The 16,395-nt window shown below is 40.2% G+C and overlaps 1 protein-coding gene across 1 annotated transcript in view; it reads right to left on the bottom strand.

Annotated features, from left to right (window-relative positions):
- LOC148509076 (B-cell receptor CD22-like) overlaps nt 1–16,152 on the bottom strand; it is a 52,657-nt gene extending 36,505 nt beyond the window's left edge. Inside the window, exons 1-3 of the mRNA XM_088443618.1 lie at nt 16,122–16,152; nt 2,213–2,307; nt 1,776–2,135 (exon numbers count right to left, since the gene is read on the bottom strand). Of these exons, the coding sequence (XP_088299744.1) occupies nt 1,776–2,135; nt 2,213–2,252 (400 nt within the window). The 5' untranslated portion in view covers nt 2,253–2,307; nt 16,122–16,152. The remainder of the gene's footprint in view (nt 1–1,775; nt 2,136–2,212; nt 2,308–16,121) is intronic.
- Between the last annotated feature and the right edge of the window lie 243 nt (nt 16,153–16,395).

Raw genomic sequence — 16,395 nt, 5'->3', positions numbered from 1 at the left:
TCCAGCTGAGCAACTGTGCAAATTGACCATATATATGCAAAATGGAGTAGTTGTAATGGGCATCATGATCAGCTCCAGCCCGTAGATCACCCTTCTATTGGTATGTTCCATAGAAGTACTGTAAGTGTGCTATTACCATATTTTGATTGTGCAATCCACAGCAAACAAGTTCTAAAAATACTATTCTTTTTAAATAGACCTAAGAATTCTGTCCCCATAGGAAACTTTGGAACCAGATGTTGCAATAGGTGTTCCTCACAAAACAAGATACACTGTATCTCTAGCTTCTCTCGCTTTCTAACTTTGTTAAATAACCATGATACCTAATTATGCCTTAAACATACAGAAACAGACATTTCCGCATGTTGTAGCTACAGAAGTAATGTGATGAATAGGCCCCTCAAATGTGTGACCAAATGTCTGTTCTGAAAAACCTACGCATTTCATCTGTAATAAGTAATTTGACAATGATGGTGCTGTAGTGCTCTTAGGTGTTTTAATAATCAGTACAATTATTACTTTATTAATGTAAGATGTGATGATGTTGTAATATGAAATAAGGGAATATAAAAAAAGGGGGGGAGGGGGCAGATTAACTAAAAATACAACTTTTAAAGATAGTAATGTATTTATAATAAGAAGCAATATATTTATTTGAAAGTGTAATAAATTGAAGTTGAAAAAATATCTTCTGATATTAATTTTGATATTGGAAAACAAGTTATTTTGCTTGAAATCATTCTCTATTTCTGTTGAAGAGGAAAACAAGAGCGGATTAGCCATTGGTCACACTAGAACTATTCAAAGTGGGCTGTTGGTCTTATGGGAAAGCATGGAAGCCACCTTGTGTGATTTTGTTTTTATTCATCCAGATTGGCAGTGGAGAGCAGGAGTTCCAATGGCTGCCCGCATAAAGTGCCACCCTTTATACCTTCCTATGTAGGAGCCATGCTGCTTATTGTTATTTTGAAGTCATTAGGATGCTCTCCTTATTGTATGGTGGTCTCTGAGATAGTGTACTGTACGTATAGTATGATGCTTACTGGAATGCTCTCTATATTGCCACTGGGAAACTATCTGTATTGTATAGCAATCACTTGGGTGTACTATGTATTGCATCTCTGGGATGCGCTCTGTTGTATGATGCTCTTTGCAATGCACTCTGTATTGTTTAGTGGTCACTGGGATGATGTCTGTATTGTATGGCAGTCATTGGGATCATGCTTGTATTGTTTATCAGCCATTGGGAAACTGACAGTAATTTATGGAAGTCACTGGGATGCTGCTTATATGATATTAAGGTCCCTAAAATGCATGTTGTTGCCTTGAATCCATCTATCATTGTGTGTCACATAAGTTTTGCCTACCAGTAATGCGAATGGGGGTGCTGTGAGTCCCTCAGCCCAGCGCAAATCCAGGGGGGGGCACAATCAGTGTACGTTCCTCAAACAGGCAAACACTTAAGTCTGCAACAGTCCCTATTTGTCTTCATATTTATTAAACATTCTAAAATAATTACAGCTGTATTTTTTCCCTGTTCCGGTCTTCATACATACTGTAACTTAAATTCTTTGGAGCAGATTTACTAAAGCTTTTTTTTTTTTAATGTGGTGGTGTTGCCGATAGCAACCAATTAGATTGTCTATCATTTCTCTATTGCATTCTAGAATATAATAGACAGAATCTGATTGGTTTCTAAGTAACACCTCCATTTTTTTTTAGAAGCATTAGTAAATGCACCCCTTTGACTTACGACTTTGCATATAAACGTTTACCTGTCACAGCAAGAGCAATAGTCCTATCATTCCTGCTGAATGCATTAATGCTGTCACTTCCTGCTACTCCTGGATAATATTGGCCTCTATCCGATCTTCTCACTGGGTCTATCCTCAGAGAGCAGCTTCCTCCAGGTGCCAATGAGGTTCGATTTATGTAGTCATCATTTATTAATAAGGATATTCTGCTATTAAAAATCTCTATATAATACACCCCATCATGTAAGTACCATACAACATAGGATTTCTCAGACTCCACGGCAGGTGAGTAAGTGCAGGGGATCTCCACACAGGAACCAATCAGAGCCACCATTGCAGAAGGGAACTCCCATCTCTGACAGAAAAAACCTGACTGGAGCCCTGAAAGGTACATGGACATGTCATTAGATTTATCCTATGGTGTTTACATAGTTATTTAAAACATGTATTCATTTTACCTTCGAAAAGGGTGAGGAGAAATATTTTTGTAATACTCATCTTTTACAATGGTTTTCAGTGACTAACACAGCAAGTCAGGACACAGATACATTCCCTGTAAGTTAAAAAAAAAATATATATATATATATATAATAATTTGCAGTTTTGCACAGTGATCATTGCATTAAATGGCTATAGTTTTTAACTGCAATGTGTTCCCTGTAATGTGAGCTACTGGACACATGTGCACAATGGGTGGAGAGGAGCATTGATGTAACTCAAGTCTATACTGTCTGTAAATGGCTTATTCTCTTTTTAGATAAAAGACAGCTGTTGGTGGTCTAATTCTGGACTGTGTCAGAGTTTATAATTGTCAACATGTTTAACATATATATATATTTTGAGATAAGTGAAGAGATGTATGTTGGTATGGTTTGGTTAATAGCTTTGAATACGGTCAAAGACCGACAGCCAATGGAGGGACTGACAGAGTGGATCAGCAGACACTGAACGTTTGGTGAGAAAGATCAACCTCGCAGCTGCATTCAAAATGGATTGTAGTGAGGAGAGCCTGTTTTTGGGAAGACTAATAAGGAGACTATTGCAATAGTCAATGCGGATAATTATGAGTGCGTGTATTAGAGTTTTTGCAGTGTCTTGCATAAGATATGGTCGAATTTTGGCTCTGTTTTTTAGACGTATGTAACAGGATTTGGAGACAGATTGAATGTGTGGAACAAAAGACAGTTCAGAGTCAAGGATGACACCTAGGCAGCGAGCTTGTGAGGTGGGGTTGATTGTCGAGTTGTCAACAGTAATAGAGATATCAGGTTGGTAACTACTATTGGCCGGTGGAAATATAATTAATTCTGTTTTAGAAATATTAAGTTTGAGGTGGCGATATGACATCCAAGATTAAATGGCAGAGAGACATTCAGTGACACGGACCAGCACAGATGGTGACAAATCTGGGGAGGATAGGTAGATTTGAGTATCATCCGCATATAGATGATATTGAAAACCAAAAGAGCTGATTAGTTTGCCAAGAGAGGTGGTATATATTGAGAAAAGCAGAGGACCTAATACTGAACCTTGTGGTACTCCAACTGATAGAGGTAACGAAGTGGAGGTAGAATCAGAAAAGCAAACAGTAAAAGAGCGATTAGATAGGTAGGATGAGAACCAAGAAAGAGCTGTGTCTTGAAGACCTAGGGATTGTAGTGTTTGTATGAGAAGAGAGTGGTCAACAGTGTCAAGGGCAGCAGAGAGATTTAGAAGAATTAGAAGTGAATAAAGGCCTTTAGCCTTGGCAGTGATCAGATCATTTACTACCTTAGTCAGTGCTGTCTCAGTGGAGTGTTGAGAATGAAAGCCTGACTGAAATGGATCCAATAAGTTGTGGGTGTTAAGAAAGTGTGTGAGGTGAGTGTAGGCAAGTCTCTCCAGCAGCTTGGAGGGGCAAGGGAGCTGGGAGATAGGACGGTAATTTGAGAGAGAGTTAGGGTCAGAATTCTGTTTTTTCAAAATGGGAGTGATCACTGCATGCTTGAACAGTGATGTAAATATACCAGTAGAGAAAGAGAGATTACAGATTTTAGTTAAGTGTGGAATGAGTACAGGAGACAGAGCTTTACTGATTTGTGAGGGTATAGGATCAAGAAGAGAGGTAGTAGAGTAGGAGGATGAGAAGAGTGTAGCTACTTATCTTACATATCTTATCTGACACAAAGCCTCAACAACGTGTTGTGTTGCAACCCAATATAGATGTGTCCTCATACATCTAGCCTCAATACGCCACACAGAGTGACTTGCCTGGTATGAGTGAGCCGCTAGGTCAAGCTTCCCACTTGGGAAGCACAGATGGTGTAATGGTTAGCATTACTGCCTCACAGCAGTGAGGTTGTGGGTTTGATTCCCACTACGGCCCTAACTGTGTGGAGTGTGTATATTCTCCCTGTGCTTGCCTGGTTTTCCTCCGGGTACTCCGGTTTCCTCTCACACTCCAAAAATATATTGGTAGGTCAATTGTCTCACAATAAAAATTAACCCTAGTGTGTCTGTGTGTGAGCATGTGGTAGGGAACATAAGGCCTGATGCAGACCCAGTCGCAAGCGCTGAGCGATCGCAACCGGGTTGATATTTGCCCACTGGGCATGCGCACGACTGAGCCGGTTCCGTCATGCGCATGCGCGAGACCCAGCTAGCGACGGGCGCTCCGTCGCTCCAGGTCTCACACCAAAGGGGGCGAGCTGTTGATGGTGATTGATAGCTCACCCCATTTGGTGGGCAGGAAGGGGGGGTGGCCGGCCAAATGGAGGCATTCCCGATGGAACGCTTGCCATTTGGGGGCAAAACTATTTAGAGCCGGAAGCTCACTGGGGCTTGCGGCAGACGAGACCCTACCGCAAGGGTCTTGTCGCAAGCCAGATGGTTGCGATGGTCTTGACCATTGCGACCATCAACCTGGCCGCTCGCAATAGCTGTGGGTGGTCACCCACAATTAAATGAATCGGCACAGGTGCGTTCTAGTCACATTGCATTATGACTTAGATTGCAGCAAAGATGTATAAGGACACATCTGTAAGTAACTGGCAGCTTAAACAGCACTTCTCTTCTAAGCAGCCAAATGCATTTTATTCCCAGCCAGATTAAGGCACAGATTTATTAACATGTGATATTCTTGTTATCACTTGTTACTAATCTTAAATGGGGCTCCAACCACTCGGCTTCTAACTGTCATTTGACTGTCAAATGACAGTTAGGAGCTGATTGGTTGGTGCACCATTTAAGTTTAGTAACAAGTGATTACAAGAATATCTAGGGCCGAAATTTGATCCAATGGCAATGGTATATATACGCAATCAAACAATACCAAAATACCAAGAAAACATTCAGTGTGTCACGTGTCCAAACACAAGTAGTCACTTTCTCTACCACAGAGGTTCTCAAACACAATCTTCAGGACCAGAACACAGTTCACGTTTTCCATGTCACCTAGCGGGGCACGGGTGTATCACCAACTGCCACATTTTAAAGATCCTCAGGTAACCTGAAAGGGTTGGGTGCAGGATGCCGGTGCTTGGGATCCTATCTGTCAGAATCCCGACGACAGCATTCCGACAGGGTTAGGATACCGACACTTGCCAGTCAGTATCCTAACTCTCCCCCTCTCCCTACCACTAACCCTAACCCTCCCTCTGTGGTGCCTAAACCTAACCCTCCCCCAACGGTGCCTAAACCTACCCTCCCCCCTTACCCTAAATCTACCCTATGACCTCCTCTAACAGCCCCAGCCTGATTGACAGGTGTCACACCCATGTTTTCCTCCCTCTGATTCTGTCATATGCCCTGTATAGCGATTAGAGCAGGTGCTCTGTTTCATCTGTTTTCAAGGCTTCATTACAGCCACAAATTGAGGTAGCTATTAGAGCATCTCTGTTAGATACACGTGGTAAGCCCTTTACTATGCCACAGCTGCTAACAGATATAGGCCCCCATTTATTGTGTATGATAAATGGTGCTCCAGCCAATCAGCTCCCAACTGACATTTCTCTAACAGTTGACAGTTGGGAGTTGATTGGCTGGAGCCCCATTTATCATACACAGTGACATTTATCACTCGTTTTGGTGATAAAACTCATTAGTAAATGAGGCTCATAGTACTAAAATGATACAAATCATACTACTTTTGAAAAAACTTTTCAGGAAGATTGTGAAAGCAACATCTATAAGGGCGGCAGTAAAGTGGGCGTGTACTGCTACATCTGAGAGGCGCGCCATAAAATTGACTTACATCCAAATGTGAATGAGCCCCAAAGTGGTTACTAAGATATATTTGTTGGTGAAAACACACTGATACTTATCAGAAAATACATGTAGACATAGGGATCATTGTGCCTTATAACCAATGCAGGGAAATAATACTAATGATCCCATTTGAATGTATATCTCTGTTTTTTTTATATAACAGCTACATAATGGGGGTAAGGTGCAATCAGGGAGATTGCTAGACTTTCAGGGAGTCAGGGAGATTGCTGCTATGGGTATCCCTGACAATCAGGGAGAGTTGCCAAGTATGATACAAATCCATAACAAAGAGGCTAAGATAAAACAATTATGAAGAAAACAAGTGGATACTAGCGCACCAAGGCCCTCATTCAGAGCCACTCGCTAGCGGCAGTATGCTCGTTCCGAGCGATGTTCGCACATCTGCGCATGCGTACGGTTTTTAGTACGCATGCGCGAACCAGTCAGTGCGGCCGAAAATCGTTGGTACGCAATATAGCGAGGGCCTGCTATTTTGAGTGACAGAATGAGGCGTATGTGGGTGGTAACAGGGGAAGGTGCTTGAAAACGGGGAGTGGAGATCCGAACGCAGGCGTGCTTAAAGGTCAAAACGGGCGTTTTAAGGGAGTGCATAATTAACAAAGCAGCGTCATTGACCACGTCACTTGGTTTTTTTTAACTCAGAACTGCTCGCAAAATAGCGGTTGAAAACACCAACCACAAGAATAGCGAGCAGTTCATACGCTGTACGATGTACTCGATGAATCTAATAAATAGCGGACATGACGTATGGTGCGTGCGGCCAGGGGGCGTTTTTATCAAATAAACGAGCGTATGTTTTGCTCGCTCGTTCAGACTTAGAGGTGGGAACAGACTGCAATTTGCGAACGGATCATTTGAATAGCCACCCCTTGTTTTTGAACGAACGACCGCAAATAGCGAACGGCTCTGAATCAGGCCCCAAGATTTCTAGAGGGCATAGGATGCAAGCGAGCTGCTGTATAGGATATCTGACCAGATCCTTAAGTATTGACAGAGAAAAAGATATACTGCGCTCAGCTAGCAAACATTACTAACGTGCGGTATCTATGAACCAAGTATGGAGTTAATCTATGTTTAGCACGTATGATATGATAAGACAATATGTAACAAATACTTAGTAGACAATGTGGATATTATGTAATAAGAAATGATTTATTTTCAAAGTTGGCTAAACCATATAGAGTGGAAAACCTGCACATGCACACAAACAAACAATATCCTACCAGATCAGTTGGGAATGAAAACAAATCAGCATTGACTATTCAAGGACCATAGGATATATGTGTCAGGATATGGTAAATGGATAGTGAATATCAGGCCAAGGAGTGATATTACTAAAAGTAATAAGGTGCACTAGCGTGCACGATCCCAAATGAATCTGGATGCTTGATGTCAGTCTTTTAGTCAGAAAGCGGCGTCCTGCTGTAGTGGCAGCAAGAAGTGGTAAAAAGTACAGTCTGAGGTATGGTGCCCGGGATGATCTTCACGGGGACAAGAGTACGGTGTATATGCCGGGGAGCAGTAGCCTCCTGGTTTGCAGTGTGATCCACTCACCGTGTCAGTATCGGAGGTTGCCTGAATGACCAAGCTGCCTCCGACCTGCAACACCGGGGATGACACTGTGTCCAACGGGAGACTGCCCGGCACCGCCGCTCACTTGAGTAGCGTGCCGTGCGTCTCCCCCTGTGTAACCGGTGACTTACCTGTCTCACCCTGAGATTCACCGCTCCTTCCCCTGCCGGCTATGTTCCTCCAGATGGTAGAGTTGCTAGTAGTCTCCTCCGTGATGTGATCACCTGATCGGTGGTCACGTGTGTTGAATGGGTAATTAATTCAGTCTGGATATTCTTAGTCTGCAGCGCACACTCGTACTGGTAGCCACAATAAAAACAGCAAATGCTTGGATGTGTGGGATAACTCCAACGCGTTTCTGCCTGGATGGCCTTTCTCAAGTAGTAATGTGTTCTGTTCCTGTCAGTGTTAAATAGCAGAGTTTCTTCTCTCTGATTGGTCACATGCACACTGGGAGGATTTAGAGTGCTAATTAGCAATAGAATAGACTTGCATCAGTGTGAATATATACTCTACACCTAATCCACAGCAGTATATGTATTAAGTCTATTATAGATAAAAGCAAAGGTAAGAATCTATTACATTAAGTACTGGGACAGTATAAATTGGGTATGCATATGATATTCATACATAAGACATGTCCTAATTAATAATATATAATGCTACGCCAGTATTCTACCAAAGAGAGTACCCCCATATTAGCAGATACTAGATGAAAATTATAGTAGTAAGTTTATTTCCCATATATTCCAAATAATAGACAGTGATAGACTGATATTAAATTATCTGCAGAAGTATCTAATTCATCCTGAGCTCTATATTTTAGGTAGCATTGGATTTGCATACACGACTTAGTGGTGAAGGTATAAATGATATGAGTGATGGTGGTTCTAGACACACTGTATGTGATGTCCAGTACGGGCTAAAATGACGTTGTGGTGCTTCTATTGACAATAATTAATTAACTCAGAGATACTGTTTAGTTTCTTTTTTTACATATGATGGATTTAATTTCGTTGTCTAAATTATGCCCTCGGGGGGCAAATGTCTTAAGTTCATATATCCATTCAAGCTCTCTGGTGTTCATCTTATGCTCGTAATCCCCACCTCTCCAATTGTGTGTCACTTGTTCTAGACCAAGAAATTTTAGTAATTTTGGATCACTGTCGTGATGAATTAGGAAGTGGTTTGACAGATTGTGCTCTTCCAATCCTCTTTTTATATTTCTAATATGTTCACTCACACAGGTTTTTAAAGGTCTTATGGTCCTGCCTATGTACTGTTTATTACAGCTACATTCAAGCATGTAAATAACCCCTTTTGTGTTGCATGTTATCGTACTTTTAATGGGGTATTCCTTTCCTGTCGTGCTAGATGTAAATGTCATGATTGGTTTTGTCGATCTGTAGCCATAATTTCTACAACCTAAGCAATTGCCGCAGTGGAAAAAGCCTTTGTTGTTGGAATTGTCTAAAGTGGTTTGTTTGAGTTGTTTGGGTGGGATATGGTTATGTATGATCTTTTTTCTTAGATCTGGTGCTTTATTAAAGATGATTTTCGGATTTGGAGGTAGGTGTTTAGCCAATGTGTCATCACCAAGTAGTATTGTAATGTTTGTAATGTAGTAATGTTTGTTCAGGATGCGCCTGACATCTTTTGCTTGTTTTGAATACTGCGTGATGAAAAGAACTTCATCCTTGAACTTGGTCTGTCTATTATTGCTGTTTTTATATTCCAGTAGCTCTTGTCTATTACTCATTTCTTCTTCATGAAATGTTTTGAAGACCGAGTTTTTGTCGTATTCCTTCTCAAGAAACTGCTCCGCTAAATTTTGGCCTTGTGTCTTATAATCACTTATTTTTGAGCAGTTCCTCCGTAGTCTCGTGAACTGCCCTTTAGGGATGGTCTTGAGCCAAGTGGGGTGATGCCAGCTGGTAGCTAAAATAAAACTATTCACATCTACTTCTTTTTTGTAGGTGTTGGTTTGAATCTTCCCTTTTTCTGTGAATATATTGAGATCTAAAAACTCTATCGTCTCCTTACTGTAATTAGCTGTAAACACTAGTTGATTATCGTTGGTATTAAGAATGGTCAGAAATTGTTTCAAAGTGGCTTCATCCCCTCGCCAAATGAAGAAGACATCGTCTATGTATCTCTTCCATAGCACGAGGTTTGCCCCAAACTCTGCCCCTCTCCAGATATGGTGGTCCTCCCACCAACTCATGAAGAGGTTGGCGTAGCTCGGGGCAAACCTTGTGCCCATGGCAGTGCCAGTGGTTTGCAGGAAAAATTGATCGTTGTACCAAACATAATTATGTTTAAGGATGAACTGAATGCTGTCAATTATAAAGTCCCATTGAGTATCTGTGAGAGAGTCATTTTTATTTAGGTGGTATCTGATGCTGGCGATGCCTTGAGTATGGTCTATGACCGTATACCGTATATAGGGAAGTGATGTCAGTTGTCACTAGCCAGAAATCCTCCTCCCACTTTATGTCATTTAGAATGTTCAGGATCTGGGTGGTGTCTTTCAAGTATGTGGTTTGTTGTATCACATACGGTTGTAATATGTGGTCTATGTATTCAGACAAGTTAGAAGTCAGGGACCCTATCCCAGATATAATTGGTCTCCCCGGTGGTTTGTTCTTATTTTTATGCACCTTTGGCAGATAATAAAATACTGGAATTATTGGATTTTTTGTTTCAATGAATTGGTGTTCTTGTTTAGTCAAAACACCTAAGCTACTACCTTTGAGTAGGTGGATCTTTAATTCCTGTGCGTATTGTTGTGTGGGATCATTGGTCAAAACCTTATATGTTGTTGTGTCACTTAGAAGTCTCTGTGCCTCTTCCATGTAGTCTGCTTTGTTAAGGATTACAATACCTCCCCCCTTATCTGCAGGTTTTATAATGATAGAATGATCCTCCTGTAGTGCTCGTAATGTATTCCTTTCTTTTTTTGTCAAATTATCATGTTTATTGTTGGTGTGTATATTCTCTATGTCTTTCTCCACCAATCTGGTGAAAGTTTCCACATGTGCCCCTTTTATATGACTGGGATAAAATGTTGATACTGGTTTTAAATCCGTGAGTCTATTGATGTTATTGTGCTCTGTGTTCCTTATTTCTACGGGATTGATGGATGAAAAATATTTCTTTAAAGCCAGTTTGCGAGTAAACTTGTGCAGATCTAGGTACGTCGGGAATTTATTAATGTTGTTTGTTGGAGCAAACTTTAGGCCTTTGTCTAAAAGCTGCAAATGTTCGTCTGTTAAAGTGATATTGCTCAGATTGAATATACCTCGTCCTGATGTATTGGATTCTGTGATCATGTTTTTCCGTGTCTTGCTTTTTTCTCTCCCCCCTACATCCCCTTCTTGTGCATCTAATTTCCTTTTTCCTGGGTTCAGGTTCATATTGTGTAATATTAGAGGTGTTTTGTGCAGAGACTCTTCTAAAAAAACCTGTGGTTGGGAAACACATTCTTCAGAATTGATGGTTCCCGGGATTGTGTTTGAGGGCTGTATATGTTTGCTTTTTATGTTTCCGTTAGGTCGCTAATATGCCAACCTATATCTAAGGAAGTCCTAGCTAAATCCTCATAGATTGGATCATCCTCAATCTCATGAATGGAAAAGGATGTCTCTGTTACAGAACTACAGGTGGATAGATCAGATAAATGTTCTTTATCTTGTTGATCTCTTTGTGATGGTAGTTTTGTGGTATGGAATGTATTATTTTTGTTGGTATTGTGGAGTCTTGACATATATTGTTGATATGTCAGATTTAGTTTGTGATAAATGGGTGTTCCTAAATTCTTATTTGTGGAAAAATTCTTCTTTTTTGATTCTTTGTTAGTCGTTCTCCTGTGTTTTGACGTCCTGAGTGAGGGTTTGTTCTGTCCACATTTATCTCTGAGTATTTTATTCTTTTTAGTTTCTATTATTTTGGTCTCTCCTTTAATGACTCTATTTAATGTAAGGGTGGACAGGGTGATGAATTCCTTTTCGTTCTTGTAGGGATCTAATGCTAGATCTAGTGACTTAATTTCTTCATCTAGGATTTGTAATTGCTTTTCATGATTGTCTATTATTAATTGGATCAGCTTATAAGAACAGTCTGATAGGATGTCATTCCATTCTTTCATGAAAGACAGATCCTCTAGATTATGGCTGGGTGTTTTCTTGATACGTAGACCTTTCGGGATAATATTATTATCTCGATAGCACTTCAAAGTGTGCGTGTCCCACCAGATCCTAGTTTCCCTAGTAATCAATTTCTCTAGTTTGAGGAATGTTTTACAGAAAGTGTCCCCATGGTTGATCAGTGGGGGTTCTTTAACTAGATCTGCAAAGGCGGTGTGGGCCCTACCTTGTCTGTTCAATCTGATGTCTAAAAGTCCCATCTAAAAAAGGGGGTCTTTTGCTGTTAGTAAATTGTCAGACAGGAAATGATTATGAAGAAAACAAATGGATACTAGCGCACCAAGATTTCTAGAGGGCATAGGATGCAAGCGAGCTGCTGTATAGGATATCTGACCAGATCCTTAAGTATTGACAGAGAAAAAGATATACTGCGCTCAGCTAGCAAACATTACTAACGTGCGGTATCTATGAACCAAGTATGGAGTTAATCTATGTTTAGCACGTATGATAGAAATTTTAGTAATTTTGGATCACTGTCGTGATGAATTAGGAAGTGGTTTGACAGATTGTGCTCTTCCAATCCTCTTTTTATGTTTCTAATATGTTCACTGTATTGTTTGTTTGTGTGCATGTGCAGGTTTTCCACTCTATATGGTTTAGCCAACTTTGAAAATAAATAATTTCTTATTACATAATATCCACATTGTCTACTAAGTATTTGTTACATATTGTCTTATCATATCATACGTGCTAAACATAGATTAACTCCATACTTGGTTCATAGATACCGCACGTTAGTAATGTTTGCTAGCTGAGCGCAGTATATCTTTTTCTCTAAGATAAAACAATACATGACTCTCAAATATAAATTCACAGTGTACTAATTTGTCAGGTGCTGTATTCCAACAGCGGAAATAAAAAAATTAAATTATCAATAATATTTATGTAATGATTCAAAAAAGAAACCAAAAGTATAAAGTAGAATGGAAAAATAGAGAAAACAATTACTAAAATAATGTAAAAGCAAATGCTCATTTAATCCTTATAGAGCTAAAGCATCGAGCTCTCCTCTCCATTTGGCCATAGCAGTTAGTATTTCTGCCCTCTCCTGTGATCAATACCTTACGGTTTATTATGTCTGATTAAGGCGTCTTACACTTCACACAATCTCCCCCAGCTCTCTGCAATGGGCCAGTATCCTACATAATAATATATTGCAGAGAACTCAGTCACACATATTGGCAAATACATGATAAGTCACCCACTGCGACAAGGCGCCTGTGCTTAGGTGGTCCTAAACAGAGCCAGAATTAAGGGTCACGGCAGCCGGTGCAGACCTCTCCCCTTCTCCATGTGACATCATATTAGGTGGGGCACAATCACGGGGAATGCCTGCAAGCCAGATGCAGGGGCGATGGGTGAGCACACCCTTAGTTACGGCACTGGTCCTACAGTACACAATAATAGCCCAACTTTGATTGATATATTTCTGTATTTCTAAATTGAGAGCCAACTCACCTGGAGGCACCCTAGGATCCTCCAATATGGCACTACAGGGATCAGCATTCCTTTGAGATATTGATCCCATACATGCCTCTCCGAACAGTGATACCCAGATTTAGGGGGGGTTTCTCTCGTCTAGATTAACCCCTCCCTTACATACACCCGTGATGGGCTGATAAATTGATATCTGTGATCTGTGTAAAATGATTGCAAGTCTGAATAATACATGAGCAATTCTGCAATTTAAAAACAGGTAGAAGAAGATGATACAGTAAAGCAGCGTGCTTCCTTGTGTTAGATTACATGATCCAGTTTATTATACAGCACTGCCAACCTAAAAACATGGGGAGGGGGGATGTCTTCCATATGATTATACAGAGTTAGTGCAATACAATCTGCTCAATCTTTCTCAAGAACATTATGAGTTAGATCCCGCTGTCTGCCTCAAAGTACTTGAGCAATCTGTGTGCCTCATTTATTAATGAGTTTTAACCTTCACAACGAGGGATAAAACTTGTTGTGTATGATAATGGTGCTCCAGCCAATCAGCTCCCAACTGTCACCTGTTTGAAAAATGACATTTTTGAGCTGATTGGCTGGAGCACCATTTATCATACACAACAAGTTTTATCACTCGTTGATAAATGAGGCCTCTATAAATGAAGCAAAATAATTATGAATTTTCATTTTTCCCCTGTCACAGTAAAAGATGTGAGCCGTTACTGTATTTGAATCTGTATTATATGACGCCATGGTTATTTATTTGCAATACTTTACTGATATTTGAATTATGACTGCAATAGTTAAGAATATTATTATTTATATGTTAAAGTGGAAGACAAAAGATGTTTGTATTTAACAGATAATTAGTATCTTTATTTTGCATTTGCGTCTGAATTTAATTATATTTTCCATAGTAACTGCCACTTGGCATTTATTAATAACACTGTCCAGATACCATTCTGTTTTATATATATGACACATGCTTAAGTATTATATTATTGCACAATGTGACTTTATCATTTACTGCTAATGCTGTCAACTGCATATCCTGGCATAAGCTAAGTGCTGTTGTTGCATGGCAGGGCACATTCTGAGATGTATCTGGCTCATCATATACACAGAATTATGTCAGACGCATTTCGCCACTGTACGTTGACTCAAAATTAGTTCAACGCTACATGACACACAATGGGAGATATAAATAGGGAGATATAAATATCTGCATTTTCAAACTGGCTCTAGTGGACTGTACAGGTGAGTTTAAGATTCTATATACAAAGAAGAAAAGTAAGTAGTTTTAACGGGTGCTCTATTTGTAACTACTGTTGGATCATAAGACTAGTACTTTACCAGTCATTCTTAAAAATCCCTGCATGGCACATCTTAAGCATCCTATAAGTGAGGACTCACCTGATATTATTATAAACTAATATTCAGCTGAATATTGACATTTCCATTTGACTCAAATACTTATTGAAATCACCCTTATAGATAGTTACTTGAATTCTACTTGTCACGGCTAGGGTTTCTCGGCATGGTAGTCACCGGGTATTACCTGTGAGGTCATTATGGTGGGGGGTCTCTGGCAGCGGTGCTGGTGTTTGGCGAGGGGCATTGGCTGCACGTGGTTCTGTGCGGGCACATTGTCACTAGGCCTGGTGAGGTCTGGCGGTGTTTCCGTTCCATTGGCATGGGCGCCGCCATCTTGCCTGCGGCCATGTGATTCCAGCTGTCCAATCCTGGTAGGTCATGTGCTCATTCCAGCCAGTCACAGCGCGGCACTGAGTATTTAGGAAGGTCCAGAGCCTTCCTTCCTTTGCCAGTGCAATGTGTTTCTCAGCTGCGGCTGAGAGAGATTACCTGTGCCTTACCTGCCTGTCTGTTTACGCTACTAGCCTGAACCTTGCCTGCTCCAACCTGCTGGGCTTACCCTGCACCCTCCACTTACCTTTCACCTGCCTGAGTACCTGAACCTGCTGTTCCCTGCACCTTGCTTCATTTCACTCCCAGCTGGACTTCATTATCTCAGCCTGCATCAGATACAGCTCACCATACCTGCATTCAGTTACAGCTCACCATATTTGTTTACTGGACTGTTCTTGCCTGTCACTATCTGGACATTTCCCATTAACCCCCACTACAGTTATCAAGTGCACTTTAGTGCTATACCTGGACTTTTTATTTGCCATTCCCATGTCTTCTAAGCCACTTATTAAAAACTCCACGTTTTCATTTAAGTCTGCTTCTGTGTCTGCTCCTATCACCACCCCTTGTCCACAACAAATTCAGAACCTCACACTACTGTTTTGAATAATTATGGCATCATTCAACCTGAGTCAGGATCTTAATAGTAGACAAGAAAAATGACTGACCAATATGGTAACCACTTTTGGAGAGGTATTGATGGAAGTGAGTGGAATATTGAACGGAAAAAAAAAAGGGTACCAGTGCACCCATTAAAACCACTTTCTTCTTTGTATATGTGATTTCTATAATGTTTAAGTAGTGGGTAGCACCTCAGCAAGCTTTATATTTAATCTGTAGATACAGATGAACTGAGTAACAGCTAATTGGAGAGAGGACAAACAAAACTATAAACTATAAATTGATAATAGATGGCTGGTGCGGGATTGGTGCTCTATTTGTAACAAGAGTTTAAGATCCTCTTTACATTGAAGAACAGTCTTCCTAGAGAAATATATCAAAATCAGGAAAAGAAATGCCTTCATGCTATCACATTAAACTCTTTGTTTGTTTAAATAAATACTGTATATCTAATAAGCATTACACTATGATAATGTGTGTCATCAGTATTGTGCCATAAATCTTTAATTTATCTAACTTTCAATATAACAAAATACATTGAAGAAATACTTACATGTCTTAGGTCTGTTCTCAGTAGATGTTAGATTTCACAAACAAAATATATAACGTTAAGTAATTGGTACTTTATGGAGAAGTGAAGTGTTCCTGTCATTTCCTTAAATGAGCAATATCCTGTTTTGTAAATAGAGGTGACAAGTTATAGATGAAAAAAAAATAGATTAGGTTTCCCACTGAGTCCGTTCCCTTCTCCTGAGTGTTTAAAACAGAAATAATTGTTGCTTATTTAGCTAATGAGTTATTATTAGAGATATGTGGGTTCGGTTTTA

The sequence above is a fragment of the Taudactylus pleione genome, unplaced genomic scaffold, assembly GCF_031769625.1.
Source record: "Taudactylus pleione unplaced genomic scaffold, aTauple2 ptg000332l, whole genome shotgun sequence".
NCBI classification, from domain to species: domain Eukaryota; kingdom Metazoa; phylum Chordata; class Amphibia; order Anura; family Myobatrachidae; genus Taudactylus; species Taudactylus pleione.
Note: the sequence above shows the minus strand (reverse complement) of the source record. Positions and strands in the feature narration are given on the sequence as shown.